At 36.9% G+C, this 17,157-nt stretch overlaps 1 protein-coding gene, 1 long non-coding RNA gene and 1 other non-coding gene across 8 annotated transcripts in view; 2 read left to right on the forward strand and 1 right to left on the reverse strand.

The window, feature by feature from the left end:
- Nucleotides 1–9: 9 nt before the first annotated feature.
- On the forward strand, nt 10–5,622 carry LOC107033819 (uncharacterized). Its single transcript, XR_004188464.2, has 2 exons — nt 10–247; nt 4,020–5,622. It is a non-coding gene; the product is annotated as an uncharacterized lncRNA (long non-coding RNA).
- TRNAD-AUC (transfer RNA aspartic acid (anticodon AUC)) lies at nt 2,453–2,525 on the forward strand. Its single transcript has one exon. It is a non-coding gene; the product is annotated as a tRNA-Asp (tRNA).
- Nucleotides 5,623–8,857: 3,235 nt separating the features above from the next.
- Nucleotides 8,858–17,157, reverse strand: part of MCM8 (minichromosome maintenance 8 homologous recombination repair factor) — a 33,964-nt gene continuing 25,664 nt past the window's right edge. For all 6 annotated transcript variants that reach the window (XM_072943842.1, XM_072943845.1, XM_072943844.1 and 3 more), the window contains 7 exons: nt 16,763–16,904; nt 16,084–16,279; nt 14,279–14,498; nt 13,771–13,980; nt 12,883–12,959; nt 9,848–10,037; nt 8,858–9,151 (listed from right to left, as the gene is read on the reverse strand). In XM_072943842.1, the coding sequence (XP_072799943.1) occupies nt 9,059–9,151; nt 9,848–10,037; nt 12,883–12,959; nt 13,771–13,980; nt 14,279–14,498; nt 16,084–16,279; nt 16,763–16,904 (1,128 nt within the window). In that variant the 3' untranslated portion in view covers nt 8,858–9,058. The remainder of the gene's footprint in view (nt 9,152–9,847; nt 10,038–12,882; nt 12,960–13,770; nt 13,981–14,278; nt 14,499–16,083; nt 16,280–16,762; nt 16,905–17,157) is intronic.

Genomic DNA, 17,157 nt, shown 5'->3' on the forward strand with positions numbered 1-17,157 from the left:
CCTTCGCGACGCTTTTGCGACACTGCCGCTGGGCTTCCCGGCGCTCCCGTCGGCGGCCGTAGTCGCGTGCCGTTAGGCCCCGTGGGCTGCCGGGTAGCGGCCGCGCGCGACGCCCCCCTGTGTCCGCCCACGAGCGGGGACCGAGGCCGGTGCGGAGCGGGCAGAGGAACGCGCCGGAGGGGGCCGGAGCGCGGCCGCCGTGGCCAGGAGAGGACGGGTCATCTCACGCCGCGGCCGGAAACCCGAGGTGTGCGCGGCTCCAGGGGCCCGCGAGGGAGGTTTAAATACTACTAAAGTATCTGGTACAGAGGAAGTGTTTAATACTAACTATCTGCTCTTTTGCCTCGTTTGAGGGTTGCATTTGCCAAAAATATGGGTATTAGAAAATGCCAGTAATAGCAATTACTAGTCGTTTACCGGAAGTGTTTACCTATAGGCCGTAGTACATCATCCCGTTTAATCCTCCCGTTGTAGGTTCCATGAATACCTTTACTTTTCCAGGTAAGGGAATTTAGGCTTAGAGAGGTTAAACCTGCTTATTAGAGGATGAGCCAGAATAATTAAGAATCAGTTCATCGTTAATTAACTGGCTAATATACACTAATTACTAGTTAGTATCTAAATTATATCATACATTCAAAGACACATGCACCCCAATGTTCATAGCAGCACTGTTTACAATAGCCAAGACATGGAAACCACCTAAGTATCCATGGACAGATGACTAGATAAAGAAGCTGCGGTATATTTATACAATTTATACTCAGCCATAAAAAAAAAATAATTTAAATAATGCCATTTGCAGCAGTATGGGTGGACCTGGAGATTGTCATTCTAAGTGAAGCCAGAAAGAGAAAAATACCATGTGATATCACTTATATGTGGAATATAAAAAAAAAAAGACAAATGGACTTATTTACAAAATAGAAACAGGCTCACAGACATAGAAAACAAATACGGGTGAGGGTGGGAAGGGATAAACTGGCAGTTCGAAATCTACATATACTACTACATATAAAATAGATAAACAGCAAGTTTATACTGTATAGCACAGGGGACTATATTCAATATTCTTGTAGTAACCTATGGTGAAAAGAATATGAAAATGAAAATACGTATGTATATGTGCGACTGGACTATTATGCTGTATACCAGAAATTGACACCTTGTAAGCTGATTTCAGTAAAAAAAATTGTATCATACATTCTACTAATTATTGATATACTGTTATACTACTACTATTTATTAATCATGCAGTGTTACAGAGTTATTTTCTTCTTGGGTTCTCTGACAGATTGAATTTGAATGGTTCTTGCCCCCTCTCCGTCCTCCTCAGCCCTGTCTGATGACAGACCCACATTGAAGTTGATCTTAAACTTAATTCAGGTAGTTTAAGAAAGACCAATTGAAGCTGAACATCATTGTAGATCTGAGTATTTATCAAAAGAAATCTTCAGTTTCTTAGGCACATGAAATATTGATATTGAGAGAAAAAATTAAAATGTACTGACTAGCAAATGTCAAAAGGGTAATTTTCAAAACAATCATATTGGAATCGAATACCTTCAATTCTCATACATAGACATTCTGGATAATCCTGTCAAGGGGGAGTGGGCAGTATTTCAGTCTCCTGTCCTTTCCACTCACCAAATTGCCTTTAGTCACATTTCCCACTTTTCCTTAATTTAGGACACTTTCTTATTGTCTCTTGGGATTTTTCTTTCTGCTCCATAAGCGTTCAGTCCCTGCTGCATCTGCCTGTAACAGCTGGCACTGAGGATATGATCTCAGTGATTTGCTTTTCTGTTCATGTTTTTTTCATTTGTTGCTACGGCAGGTTTTATTTCTTTTCCTTTTGATATTCGCTTTATCTTTTGGTTTTTTTTTTTAATTCAATTCTGGTTAATGTTAATTATCTATTCAACCTCTGTACTGTCAATTTATGTGAATCTAGTTTTATCCAGGACTGTCAAGAATAACACCTGATCTGTTCACTTATTGCCTTATTGTGTGAGTATTTTGCCTATTAAGATAGTCACAGAAATTAAACCATGAAATATCATTCATGGTTTTCTGTTTAAAATACAATTTTAGTCATGTATTTTTGTATATTTCCATGTATGGAATTACATTATATTAAGAAAAAGAGAAAAGAAGAAAAAATAATAGAAAAACAAAAAGAATTACATTTACTGAATTGTAAGTTTTTAAAATAGAACTTTTGTCTATTGTCTGTGTAGCAATTTCATTATGTTCTTCTGTTTTTCACTTCAATGTAAAATCAGACAAAAAGTTAACCCCAAAATAAAATAAAACCCACACTTTAAATATAGTAAACTAGGAAATGGGGAAATGTTGGTCAAAGGATACAAACTTCCATTATAAGATAAGTAAATTCTGGGGATCTAATGTACAGCATGGTGACTATAGTTAACAACGCTGTACTATGAGGGGAGGGTATAGCTCAGTGATAAAGCCTGTGCTTATCATGCACAAGGTCTTGGGTTCAATCCCCAGTACCTCCATTAACAACAAAAAACCCAAAACAATACTATAGTGTATACTTCAAAGTTGCTAAGAAAGTAGATCGTAAATGCTCTCATTGCACACACAAATAATTATGTGAGGTGACAGAGGTGTTAACTAACCTTACTGTGGTAATCATTCCCCAATATATACATATATATGTAGCAGATATATACATGTATCAAATCATATTAAATTTATACAATGTTATGTGACAATTACATCTCAATAAGCTGGAAAAAATTTTAATAAAATACAGGAAACTATTATATATATGTGTGTGTGTATTTAGAAAGTCAATTTTACTATGGACAACTGACATTACTACTAAGTCTTTATAAAGTAGGACAGTAAAGTGTCTGGCATTTTGGCCTAAAGGTCAATGACAGCCCAGTACAGTCCAGGACTAAAAAGTAACAGTGCTTCCAACAAACCATTTCCATAATGTTCTAAGATAGGAGAATGTCCAGCTATATCAGTCTTTGATTTCATTTTCTAGAACATAACAGGTTTGTCAACAAATGAACAGATTAATCTGGGATGAACAATGGAGAAAATGCAGAAACCCAGTAAAACAACAAGCCAGATCTAAGCTCTTAGGATACACACAGTAAATTATAGTGGAGCATATTTGCAAAAACATTCAGTTTAGAGGAGGCTAGGGGGCAGAGGAGACCCCAAAGTCCTACAGTTAGTGTTTGGCTTATAATTAGTTAATTCCCTATTTTATAAATTCTATGTAGTTCATTTCTATCCAATAAGATCAACTAAATAAGTGGGCAACTCCTGTGTCTAAAGGGATTGGGAATCTTTCTCACTGGACTTTACCCCCAAATTAGGAAAAAATGATTAGAAAAGTAATTCTGTAACCAAAATCCAAATAAATATCCATATATAAACCCTAAGTCTCTTGTTTGAAATTAATTTCAAAATTTTATCTCTTTACCCTTTTATCAGGATTATTTTTTTAAAAAAGCAAAATATACTGGTGGTCTTATCCCAACTTCTGTAGTCAATCATAATTTCTAACAGTAAGAGAACAAAAGAACAGGAGAAGAGAAAGGATTGTAAATAATTAACCATAAATAAGCATGCTTGTTAATTCTTTGACAACATAACTGCTAGCAACAATAGCTACTAACATCTACTGTGCAGTCACAGTGGAGCTGCACTGCGTATGGTTCCTTATCCTTTCATTGATCCTTTGCTGAGGAAGTAGTGAAAATAAAAATGCTGCCTCTAGAGGGTAGTATTGTCTTGCCACTCATGCTTTCCTTGGTAAGTTGCAAAGCGCTGCTGGTCCCGCTGTGCTGAATACAGGAGACAATGGAATGACATAACCTGCCCTTTGTTTTACAGCTGTTTTTTTGGTGTCATGACTAGATCTCAGCTCCGTTAGAACACTGTGTATACGCTATTGTATCGGTGGCCTATTGCTGTTGTAACACATTACCACCAACACAGTGCCTTAACACAAATTTGTTCTCTTACAGTTCTGAAGATCGGAAGTCTAACACGGATCGCACAAGGCTAAAAGCACAGCATTGACTTGGCTCTGGGTGGCATCTGTTTCCTTGCTTTCCCCAGACTGTAGAGGCCACCCACATTCCTTGTCCGATGCCCCCCTTTCTCCATCTAAAAAGCCAACAGTGTTGCAGCTCTTTGTGTCTTTTTTTCAGTCACATCCTCCTCTGACTGACTCCACCTGCCTCCTTCCACTTTTAAGTTTCCTTCTGATTACATTGAGCCTACCTAAGTAATTCAGGATATTCTCCCAATTTTAAGGCCCGCTGATCAACAATCTTAATTTTCCTTTGCCATGTAACCTAACACGGTCAGATTCTGGGGACTAGGATGTGGATGTCATCGGTGGAGGGGACGACATTATTCTGCCTGCCAAACGTGAATATTGTGTTTCAAGATGCTTTTCGGACTGAGAAGGACAGCCTTTTTCAATACTATACATAATATACCATCCCCGAGGAAGAGAAGTTTTCAGGCTGTCCAGTGTCAATATATCTAGATGAGATCAGTCGAAACTGTTATTCATTTATGGAAGCAAGACTAAGGTTTTGTAGTCTTCACAAATTATTCAGCGACTTTGCGAGTCTGTGTACTAAGAATAGTTTCAGTTTTAATGTCAAAATGTCACTCAATTTTTTTAACCTTTTTGATTATTTTTATGTCTATTTTATCAAATTTTATATCTACATGGTAGCTAATTCCATTGTGTAGAGAAGCAGATGATGAAAATAAGTACCCTCTACCTTTCCAGCCATAGGCCCGCTCTCCAGAGCAAACCTGGTATAGCTTTTTGGATTTTAGTTCTTCCAAAAGACCTCTGTAACTTCTGGTGACTTCTGTAACTTTAAATAAAACTAGTATGTAGTTTTTGTGAATTAATATTGCCTCATAAGTTTTAAAGTACACAGTACATGAGCTGGGTGGAGTTCTTTGGATAAATGTGTATCAGTGAGAGTTTAGTTGCAGGAAACACAAACCATTCTTGGCACATTAAAAAGTAGGATTGTTAAAATGGAGATGCTTGTAACATTGTTGGAAAGGCTGGAGGGTCTCCAGAATTGACTCCCAGACAAACACTGCAGGTCTGGCTTGCCAGGGGAGCTGCTACCCCCACAACAATGAGAAAGGTGGAGAATCAGGGCCTGCCAGCATCACACAACCGCCTCTTAACAACTGCTAACGTTCTGCTGCACAGAAACTAAACGTCTCCTCAACTACACGTGCGAGCAGAAAACAAGCAAGAAGACGGCTCTCCAATTTCACCTTCCAAATCTCACACAAGGACATCTAATCAATGGAACCCGGCTCATATTCAGAACTAGCTGCGAAAGGACTTTGGGAAATGTGACTTCTCTGCTTTTCAGCCTCTGCTTTATAGGAAGGCACACCAGGAGGATGGGACGGATGTTGGGTATCGGATGACTTTATTTACTGCCATCCATTTCTTTGTCTAGTCAACACGCATACATATTTTCTACCCGTTCATAAACATCTGTGTAACAATGACAACTGTAACTTATCAATGTAAAAACTATTATTCCCCTTCTTTATAAAAGGAGCTTTAAAGATCTATCACTCACTGTGTGGTATTTATTCCTCTTCCAGTTCAGCTACATTCACCTTGATAACCTCTATCCTAAGGACTAAATTACCAAGTTGACTACTACCAATATATTAATTTCAAATAACAGGAAAGTGAGGAGGGCGATTGGTTAATGTATAAATACAGGCCCTATGAAGAATCCTTTGTTGCTGTTCTGCTGTGGGTGGGGACACTCTTCCAGTTTTCTGCGGGGGCAGCAGTTTCCCAGGGTTCCCAGTACAGACGGGGCACCTGTGGGGCATGGAGGCGGCAGCTCTTTCCTCTAGTGCCTCGTGTGGCAGTGGGGTGGTAGCAGCTTCCTCTCCGGGCCAGTTTTAGAAATTGCTCTTTGAAGTTCATCCTCTTAATTCAGTAGCTTTCCAACAATTCTGTGAGCTAAGCAAAATTCTTTCAAAAACCTCTTTTTCCTGCTTAATCATCAGTTTCCACTGTTTGCAACCAAGAGCCTGCAAAGCATGGTTCATGGGCCAAATCTGACCCACTAGTTGTTATTCATGGACTAAAAACTTAATACTTAGTACTCTTGATACATGAAAACTGTATGAAATCCAAATTTCAGTGTCTATTAACGAAGTCGTACCGGCACATACCCACACTCATTTGTTTACGTAGTGCTACAGTGGCAGAGGTGAATAGTTGTGACAGGTTATAAGGCCCTGAAAGCCTACAATTTTTCCTGTCAGGCCCTTTACAGGAAAAGGTGGTTGACTGCTGGTTTGCAGTTAAAACCTGACTGAAACACCTCGGTATGAAGTTCTTTCTTAAAAATGTTTGTAGACATTGCTCTATTTGTTTCAGTGGTTAAGGTTGCTTTGGAGAATTTGAGGACAGCCAGATTTTTTTTTCTCCTTCCAAGTGGCTTATCTGTGTGACTTCATTTAACTTCTACTCTATTACTTCCCGTATTCCAGCTAGGTCTGGAGAGAAGCCGCCGCCGCCAACGTGTACTCAGTATTCCCAACACTGCAAATGTGTTTTTTTTTGGGTTTTTTTTTTGCAAATGTGGGGTTTTTACTTTTGGCTCCAAGAGATGTGCAAAGTACACTTTAAGAAATACTTTGTTGCTTCACTCTAAAATCTTCCACCATAGACATCATCTCTGCCTCCTCTTTCATGCCAGGCTGCCTGGGTCATCCTGACAGCTTCTGGCAGCCCTTCCCAGTGCTGGGGTTTGGGGTCTCTGTCGCTTCCTAGTTCACAGAAGAAGATGGATTATATATTTGCTTCTCAGTTTCCTCACTGCTTTTGAGCAACTTCCCAGGACAAACGGGAGAATGCCTCCATCTTTTTACTAGAAACTCTTCTTTTATTCTCTTGTTCTTTTTCTGTACACTTAAATTAAGCTGTTTAACTGTTTATAAGTGGTAACCATTTATGAGTGTCCTCATTTATAAGTGGGATAATCACCCACTTTGTGTGTGTCTACCTCAAGGAGTATGTGTTCAAAATGTTTTACCTGCTAGGGCAGGAGTACTGAATAAAGCAAAATCTGTCTTTACAAAGCTGGACAAGAGTGACTTGGGCCAGGATGGTGGAACTGGAAGCAATGAAAGGTAATCAGATTTCAGGTATTTTGAAGATAGTGCTGAGAGGACTTGTTGATGGACTGATAACGGGGATAAGACAGAGTTAAGATAACGCCAACACTTGGGGGCACGAGAAACCAGCAGGATAGTTCCTGAACACTACAAACTTTCAGAACACCAGGGGAAAAGGGAAGATAAAAATAGCTTCTCAAGGGGGTAGAGGGTGGGAAGGGATAGACTGGGATTTCAAAATTGTAGAATAGATAAACAAGATTACACTGTATAGCACAGGGAAATATACACAAAATGTTATGATAAATCACAGAGAAAAAAATGTGACAATGAGTGTGTATATGTCCATGAATGACTGAAAGGTTGTGCTGAACACTGGAATTTGGCACAACACTGTAAAATGATTATGAATCAATAAAAAATGTAAAAAAAAAATAGCTTCTCAAGAGGAAATAAAGGTCACATACCAAGAATAAAAATCAGAATGGCTTTGGATTTCCACACAGCAACACTGGAAACTAAAAGCAATAGCGCAATTTCTAAAATTCTGAGTGAAAATGATTTCCAAACTAAAATCTATGCCCAAAATATCAATCTAGGAATAAGGGTAGAATATGCCTTTAAAAACTGGTCCTCAGGAAGCTACTAGAAAATGGGCTCCACCAAAAGGGAGGAATAAAACAAGAAAGAGGAAGACACAGAAGCCAGGAAATGGGAGAGAAAACGAGAAGTTCCAAGATGACAGATGTGTAGTTCAGACTGGAAAGGCCAAAGAATTCTAGGAGAAGGGTCTCCAAGAAGATAAAATAGATTATTTGATTTGTCTGCATAGTTTGAGAAGAGACTCAGACTTGCAGTGGAGCCTCAGGGTCAATACAGTGGTAGGTACATAGAAAGGTAAGTAGTTGAAAAACAAATTAATTCTAGGGAAAACAAAAAGTTGTACAAGAAAGGAAATGAGTAATATTCAATAGTCATAATAATATTAAGGCTAAATACAAATTTAACAAAAAATTATATTTAACTAAATTGGAAAGAAATGGTGTGTGTGTATATATATATCCAGAACGGTTTAAGAGAACCACATTCTCACCTTCTAAGCTAAAAAAATCAATAAAAGTTTTTAAATTGAGAACTCAAGAATTAGCATTACTAAGCTGTCTTTTAGAAAAATGGAGGTAAATGGGAGAATAGTTGAAACTGAACAGAAAATTAGGGCATGTGGAAGAGTGGAACAGAGGCTGCTAGGTTTTAACAGAAGCTATTTATTTAAAATTTTTTTTCAGTAGCTAAGATGTTAAGCTTAAGATGTCAATATATGGATGGAAACTAGACTTTTGGTGAGCATGCAGTAGTGCATACAAAAAGTCTAATTATAATGTTGTACACATGAAACTTACATAATGTTGCAAACCAAAGTTGCTCCATTAAAAAAAGGTCAATACAAAATATTTCCAATTTTTTCTGAAATTCAAAGTTGGTTTCAATTTATTTCTAAGATATTCATTCATTTTTTTTGTGTGTGTCAGAACTACTTAAACATTAAAATGTAACTTTGTAAACAGTTACCCAGATGGACATTTGATATGCAAAACTATGAAATATTTGTAAGAATAAAAAAAGTCAAAAATAAAACTATAAAGAATTTATAATTATATCATTTAGATAAAATGTAAACATTTTATTTTTAACCTTTTGGAGAAATGAAAAATGAACATGCTGGCTTTATCATTTCTTAAATTAGTCCAAAACTCTTTTCCTGTTATTACTTTTAGGATGTCATTTTTCAAAGAACAGTGTGTGTGTGTGTGTGTGCACGCACATATTCTTCTTAATAAATCCAGGAGGGCCTGACTTGGTAGTCCTTTCACATAGTTTGAAGCTGGTAAACTTTAGGGCCTTTTTTCAAGAGGTAACCTTGGTCATTTAACGATCCAATAAAATGTTCAAAATCAGCAACCTAGAAGAAAATATCAAAAGAGTTTTAGCCCATTAAGTAATGTGCAAAAACATGATTTTTAAAATTAATCTCTCAAACAGTAATATACAATTGCTAAGTTTCTTGGGCAAATAAAATTATTTGCACTTCTTACAGAGAAAACTGTCTACATATGAACATTGGATTCTATAATGCCTAGCTAATCAAAAATAAAAACCCCAGTATATAGAGAGTCTTTTGCATTTGTTTTAGCTTAGTTTCAAAACAAAAATCAGACTAACTTTTGAAATTAAGTAAGCAATTTTCCATATAAGCTGTTTTACGTGTTTAAAGTGCTATTATACCCATTTTTCACTAAAACTTTTAAGAAGGCAGAGCAGGTGCAATTATGTCCATTTAACAAATGAGAAAACTGAGGTTTAAATATGTTAAGATGACTTGCCCACAAGGATTGTCAGAAGAACATGGAAACTGAGTCTTGCTATGTTTCCCTCTATCAAGACACTGAAAACTCTTTTGAAAAGTAGGGTTTTTTTCTTTTAAAGCTCTGAGCAACGAATTTCGTATCTTAAAGAAAACAAGCTCGTATTTTTAAGTACTACAAAATCACTTATTCCATTCTTTTAATCCAAATCTTTTGACAGTTCTACTATATATTAATAAAGACCTTCTGAAATTATTATAAAACAGCTTTACTAAGTATTTGGTTAATCATACCTGAATGTTTAGCTCTTTGGCAATCTGCCGAAGTTGATGAAATTGAAATAAATTATTGTAAGTTCTTTCAGCAATGTTGTTGAGAGCAGAAATAAATCTTTTTGCTGTTGACCTGTTGCTCATTCCAGAACCATGCTGGGATCGATCAAAATCTAGGTTCCCAAACTCATCAGAGTAAGTTCCTAGCATGCTTAAGGAAGGGGAAGAAAAACAGAGTTACCCAATATGGCACAGCTATAGACATTTTTGTCCTGGTCCTCCAAGTTATAAGAAGACAAATGTGCAAGTAGCCATGAGGCTCACGTAGCAAAGATTTAAACATGTATTTATTTGTTAATTTCTAGATTACCAGGTTGCTTATAAATGACAACTGGAGGGTCTCCAGCACAATGAAGTCAACTGGAGAGGCAATAAAGCCAGCTTGGTAAAATTTTCACCTGTAAGACCCCTTGAACCTTGGTACTGAGTCATGTAAAAGAGAAAATTGATGGTTCAAGCACTGTGTGATGCTAAACCAATAAGATATTAAGACAAAGAAGGTAGTATGTTAGGAACTGGTTGAAAGGGCTGGTAGTCATTAATTGTTCATAATTTTACTCATTATTAGGCAGTTGCTCTGGGGCCAGCAATAAAAAATTAGAAGCTGTCAATCTAGAGTTCTTTAAAGCTTTCAAAGACTGCAAACATAACCTCACTGTTGCTGACAAACTCGGACACATTGATGTAAGAAAAGTTTCTGCTTCTTCCACAGGCTGCCTATAAGGGCAAGAAACAAGTTGCTGGTTAATGCTTAGATCTGCAGGAGGGGGTGTGGGATACAGCAAGATTCTAGAGGCAGCAGAGGGAATAGGGTGTCCTCCAGGGACAGGCCAGTATCAGCCTGGGAATGAAGAGACAGTGAGGTAAAGAGAGGGAGGAAAGGATCTGCAGCTCAGTGCTACTGGGCAGTTTATCCGGAGAACACTCAAGACCAGGACCATGAAATTCTTTGAAAAGGGTAATTTTGGAAACTTCTGATTTGTGATGTGAGATCTGTCAGTTTTTAAAGCTTTTGGTGGGTGGAATGAGTCACAGAAAAGGGGGTCTGCTCAGTCTCATCTTAATATCAAAGCTAGCACTATCGGTCGTAAATAGTGTTTACTGAGTGCCCACTGAGTGCCAGAACCACATTTATCACTTTATATACATATACACAGCCTTATTGCATGACACCTCAGAACACAATCCTTTATGGTGTGTTTTACATAAAAGGAGACTGAAAAGCAGAGTGTAACTCGCCATTGCAATCCCAGGTCAGATTCTAAAGCCTGTGCCCTGGTAGCAATGCTGTACCACTTACTCAGAACCAAAGAGGAACAACTGGGCAAACTCCAAGCAAGCCCAAAATAGCAGCTCTTAGGGAAAAGAAGAGTAGAAATTACTTAGCAAAATAATTTCATTTTAAAATAATACTTTTGGGGCCTCAGAAAAATAGATTCCTAACATTTATATTTAAGTGTTATGAGAGAGCATATTAAAAAGAACCAATTTCTAAATTATGATAAATTCACACAATAGAATACTATGTAGTTGCAAAAAAAGCTCTTTAGACAATATGGAATAATCTCCAAAATGCATTTTAAATGAAAAAAATTAAGGTATAGAATGTATTTGGTGTGCTACCATTTATCTATAAAAGGGGAAAAAGTATAAAGATATTGAGTTGCAATGTGCAGTTTATTATCTGAAAGTCACACAAAAATTGGTATTTGTTGTCACTGGGGCAAGAGGAAGAACTAGGTAGCTAGAAACAGGGTAAAAGAAAACTGTTTCCACCATATACTTTTTGAACTTTGAAATTTTGAGGCACGTGAATGTGTAAAACCTATTAAAAATTTTTTTTAACTTAAAGAAAAGGCCTATTTAAACAATAAACTTTTGCTTTTATTGATTAAAGAAAACCAACCCATGTCTAAGATAGTCATATATTATCAGTTAAAATATTTATTTTTTTCTACCTCTCAAGAATCATGATCTGCCAAATGATATAAAATGCAAAGGACACAGATTGGCAATATTTGTCAAATCCTAATGTGTTTATTTACCCTCAGACTCATAAATATCATATAGGGATACACTACCCCCATATGAAGCATCTCATAGATATTGCTCATTGTAGCACTGTTTGTAATAGCAAAAGAATGGAAAATGTGTCTAGCAATGGGGGACTAATTAAATAAACTATGGTGAATCTAAACTATACTATGTGGCTGTGAAAAAAAAAATAGAAAGCCTCAATGTCCTAAAAAGGAAAGATCTCTAGATATATTGTCAAATTTGGGGGAAAAAAAAGTACATGAGAACAGATTGGCGGTTGCCAGAGGCAGGGTCACAGGGGTTTAAAAGGGTGAAGGAGGTCAAAAGGAACAAACTTCCAGGCACAAAACAAACTGAAGTGCTGGGGATGGAATGTGCAGTATGGTGACTACAGTTAGTAATACTGTATTGTGTATTCGAAAGTTGCTAAGAGAACAGATCATTAAAGTTTTCATCACAAGAAAAAAATGTAACTATGTGCGGTGATGGATGTTAACTAGACAGGCTGCACTGATCCTTCTGACACACACACACACACACACACACACACATGCAGAATCAGTATGCTCCATAACTGAAACTAGTAATGCCATATGTGAAGTGTATCTCAACTTAAAAAGAAGTATAGTGTAAGTCACGTGCTATTTACAAGAGAGTAATGGGTGTCCTGGTGAAGAGAAAGGATGGATAATAAACAGGATGGGAGCAAGTGTATATCTGAATTGATCTTAGAACTGAAATGTTCTAAATAGGAATGTTATCACCTATTCAAAAAAATTTTTTTAATGTAAAGATTATTTGCCCAGAAATATTTTAAACCAAGAAAGTACAATTTGCTCTGAGGAAAATATATGATTAAATGGGCTAAATAAAAATAATTTTGCTTGGCCTAATATATAATTTGAGATGGAAAGATGACCAGTATTTTATTTAAAACAATATTTAAAATTTAATCTTACCTATATTTCATAATTTCAACTATGTCCTCAGCATCTTCTTTGGTTGCTTCCTCTCTCAATTCCAACCTTGCACGTGCCTTTGAAAGAAAACAACCATTTTCAGGTAATAAAAAATAAATCTATTTAACATTGATTGAGCAGGTTATACTATGTCTAAGCTTATTTCATTTATTCATTTTACATAAAAACTTGGGGAGGGAGGTTATAATATGAAAAGTCAGAATTTAAGAAAGTCATCTGAGAACTTGAGTATGGAAATAATCACTCATTTTAAAACCTACTTTTATCTCCTAACGCATCTTTCTGAGTGTTCATTCCAGAAGATTTGATTATGAAATACACTTGGTTTCTCCTTGCCTTTTCCTTTCAGGAAATCATGACTAATTAATTTGTTAAAACAACAAAGGTGAGTTAATTAGATTCTAGAAGTAAAAAGTCCAAACTCTGACCCAACTAATTTTAACTGCCAGAGATCTCTTAGCATTCCATAGCTGTCAGATGTCACTGCTGTTAGAAAAACAGGCACTTCATCTACAGACCTGTTGTGTATCAAATCAAACATTCCTAAGATATCTGACACATTCCATGTTCCCATATGCTCAATTTTGAATCTCTAAATCCAACCACTCTTCAAAGTTCAGGAGTCTCCTAAGTGTCATGAAAGGGGAAACAATGCTGCATGGTAAGTAACTGGTCCTGCCTAGAAAGAAGTAGTTGACCTACGATGTGTTAAATACATAACTAAACCTTTAAAAACCTTTTATCCATCATTTCTAATGTCTCTCAGTAGAAAGAAAAGTGAATCAATTACATAAAAAATCGAGAGAAGTCCTATTACCCTCAACCCGCTTTTTAAGCCAAAAGAGCATGAACTCAAAATAAATGAACCTCTGTTAGACGAATCAAAGATTCCAGCTGCCTAGTAGTGATTGGTGAGCTATTTAACCGCTGGCTCTGTTTCCGGAGCTCAAGGTAAAAGTCCTGAAGAATCTGAGCAGCCTCTGCGGATAGCCTTGGATAGACATATTGCCGAGCATAACCAATGTACTTTCTCAACAGCTGGTGGGGAATTGGATCTATTGTTTCTCCAGGAACCACCTAAAGCATGATAAAACGGCCCAAGATTAGAAGGATAAGTAGCAAATAAAATCTTTCTGCTAAAGTAACTTGTTTAGATAAATGTAATATTCTAAAACTCTCCAAATAAGCCACACTGTAGTTCTAGCTCTCCATCTGGTTAACTTAGTAATCAAATGAACTTTACATAAACTCTCCTATTATAATAGAAAAGGTATTTCAGAGAAAAGTTTATATACTACTGACCTACCATAAGCAACACACTGAACTCTGACATTCAAACAGAACCCAACTGAATGATTAAGGAGAAGAAACATACCTTTAGTCTTTCTGATAGAGGTTTATCAGAAACCACTTCCAGTATAGAAGTGTTTGAGTCTTGACTATGCATACGAGTTACCGTGGCACTGCTAACAGCTCTCTGCTTTCCAGCTCTTATTGCAATCACGTGTTCGGAGAGTAAATGATCATGATCCTCATTTGGGGTGTCTAACAGGATAAAGACCAAATCAAATCTGGATAGGAGGGCACTCCCCATTCTAAGAGATGTGAAAGAAAGAAACAGTGATTGGAATGAAAACAAACAGAAACCTAGAAAACTGTTCACTCATTTGTTTACTAATAGAGTTCCATGTAGAACTTAATTTAAAAAAATGAAGTTTTAGGTTAAAGAAACAAGCAATAATTTCTGGATTCAATATACCTACCAACTCCAGAGACACACCAGGTCACATGCTCTTCAACACGTGCACAGCCATTTATGTACCTGTACCAGTATGCTGAGGACATGGCCTTTTCTCATACCATCAACACCACTAAATTCTTCTCCATGTATCACTGCCTAGGATTTAGGATCATTGAATTTGTAAGCTAGAATGCTACATGATCCATTGAAGGTTATCCAGTTAAGTAGTTCTTAATTTTTTATATCTTCTGTCTCACCAAAATACTTGAGTTTATCAGAGCACCTATGCCCATTTAGAAGCGAAAATGCCACTTTTTCTTAAAGGGGCATGTATGTCTATTGGTCACTATAATAAAAGTGCTGTGTTCTACTTACTCATCTCTAAATCTATCAATCAGATAACTCTTCTACTTGAAACAAACCCCCCCTGAAATTCAGAGTGATTAAAGAATTTGACCAACATCCCAGTAGCACCACCCAAAACCAGAATCCAAGTCCCCTGCATCCTTGTTCAATAGGATCTTCTGATCTTTCCAACATAAAACTCTTGTTGTTTTACTAAGAAACACCAATAGGTTGATTTTTTTTTGTGGTGGTGGTACAGAAATACCCAGAAGCTCCAAGTACAATTGTGTATTTTACTATGCACCATTTCTATATTAAAAGCATTCATTATTAAATATTAGGAAACTAGCCTTTTGTTTCCCACTTGAATTTAAAGTTCTGATTTTTCATATGAGGCATTTTTGTCTTTTTCTCACTTATGTATCACTTGAGTCTATTTCTCTTTCCCATTCATTTTGTCCAACCTGTACAGAATCAATGAGAAGGGAAGGCATACACATATACAAACACTGGTTTTGGAAAAAAGTGGGATCCCACCACACACGTGAGTATGCAGTGCGCTCCTGGCACTTAACAGCACAGCACAGACTTGTTCCCCTGCCTGTACATGTCAAGCTGCCTTCATTCTCCCGAATGCAACTTTCCACTGTAAGTCTTACTTGTAGTTCGTTTTAAGTTGTTTCCAGTCTTTGGCAGTAATAAACAATGCTGAAAGACACATCCTGTCAGCATATCTTTGCGTACTCGTGTGCCTATTTCTGTGAGTACAATTCCTAAAAGGATTGGCTGGAACAAAGCGAATGTATATTTAAAAGAATGATAAACATGCCACGCTGTCCCTCAAAATGCTAAATGTGTATGTAAGAACCCATTTCCCCATCCCGTTGCCAATAATGATTAATATTTAAAGAGTCTGCCAAGCTGGCAGACATCAATAGTACTTCATTGTTTTAATGTGTGGTGTTCAAATATATTTTTGCACATTTATTGGAAACTTGTAACTTCTCTGAACTATTCATTTATGCCCTCAGTTACCTTTTTTGTATCTATAGGAATTTAATATATTAATGGTATCAGTATTTGAAGAGACTTACTTTAAATTCTCAGAAACGGTTTTGGCTTTATTGTAGTGTCCTCCAACTGGGTTTGCAGCAGCAATGATGGAAGTTCTTGCAGGGAGGCTACAAACCACGCCAGCCTTAGCGAGACTGATACTTTGCTGCTCCATGGCTTCTAACAAGGCTTGATGCTGATTTCCCATCTTATCAAACTCATCTATTCCACAGATGCCTACAATCACCGTAAAATAATACAGACAGAAAAAAAATGTTCCTCTGGCCAAGTTTCAAACCTGACAGGATGGAAACTACTCCACAATAAAAAATATTTTCAGTAGCCTACAACAGTTAAAACTACAAAATGTCATATGGTGCAGAATTTGCTTGTTTTACAGCTAATAAAATACTGGTTTTATTTAACTGCTAGGTAATATTTACTCATTAACATTAGCATAGGCAAGGCACTTTGTTGGGTTACAAAAATGAAGATATGAAACTGACTCTCAAAAAGCTTAAAGACAAATTTGAACTGGTAAGATGAGATAAACACACATTTAAGATGGCATGTTTTGACAACTATAATAGATAACAATAATTAACTCACTGGTTGGGACATGTTGTCCAAATGACTCTTAGAATATAAAGAAATTAACCGAAATGATAAAGGCTTTTTAAAAGGGCCCCAGAATTATTATTATTTGCCTTGGCTTCTTACCTTGATCACCAAGTACCAGGGCACCAGCTTCCAAAGCAAAATCTCCCGAGGAACTATCTTTTGAAAGAGTTACAGTCAAACCAGAGGTGGTTGTGGTATTGCCACAAACATACACGCCACGTGGAGCAACGCTGCACACCGCCTAATGAAACAGAGCTTAAGAGCATCAACCAAAGTAAAAGGGAAATAGTAGCTTTATTACTCATAAATGTTAGCTATATGCCAGGTATTCTTCTAAAAACTGTACTGTACAACCTTGACCACCACAGTAAAAGGTATTATACTCCTGTTTCTGATGTAGAAACCAAGGTCTGAAGACAGTAATGCATACACTTACGTACGAAGGTATGAAATCAGGATTCAATCAAACCCAGGCAGCCTAATTCTGAAGTCTG

Source organism: Vicugna pacos, chromosome 19 (assembly GCF_048564905.1).
Source record: "Vicugna pacos chromosome 19, VicPac4, whole genome shotgun sequence".
Classification (NCBI taxonomy): Eukaryota; Metazoa; Chordata; class Mammalia; order Artiodactyla; family Camelidae; genus Vicugna; species Vicugna pacos.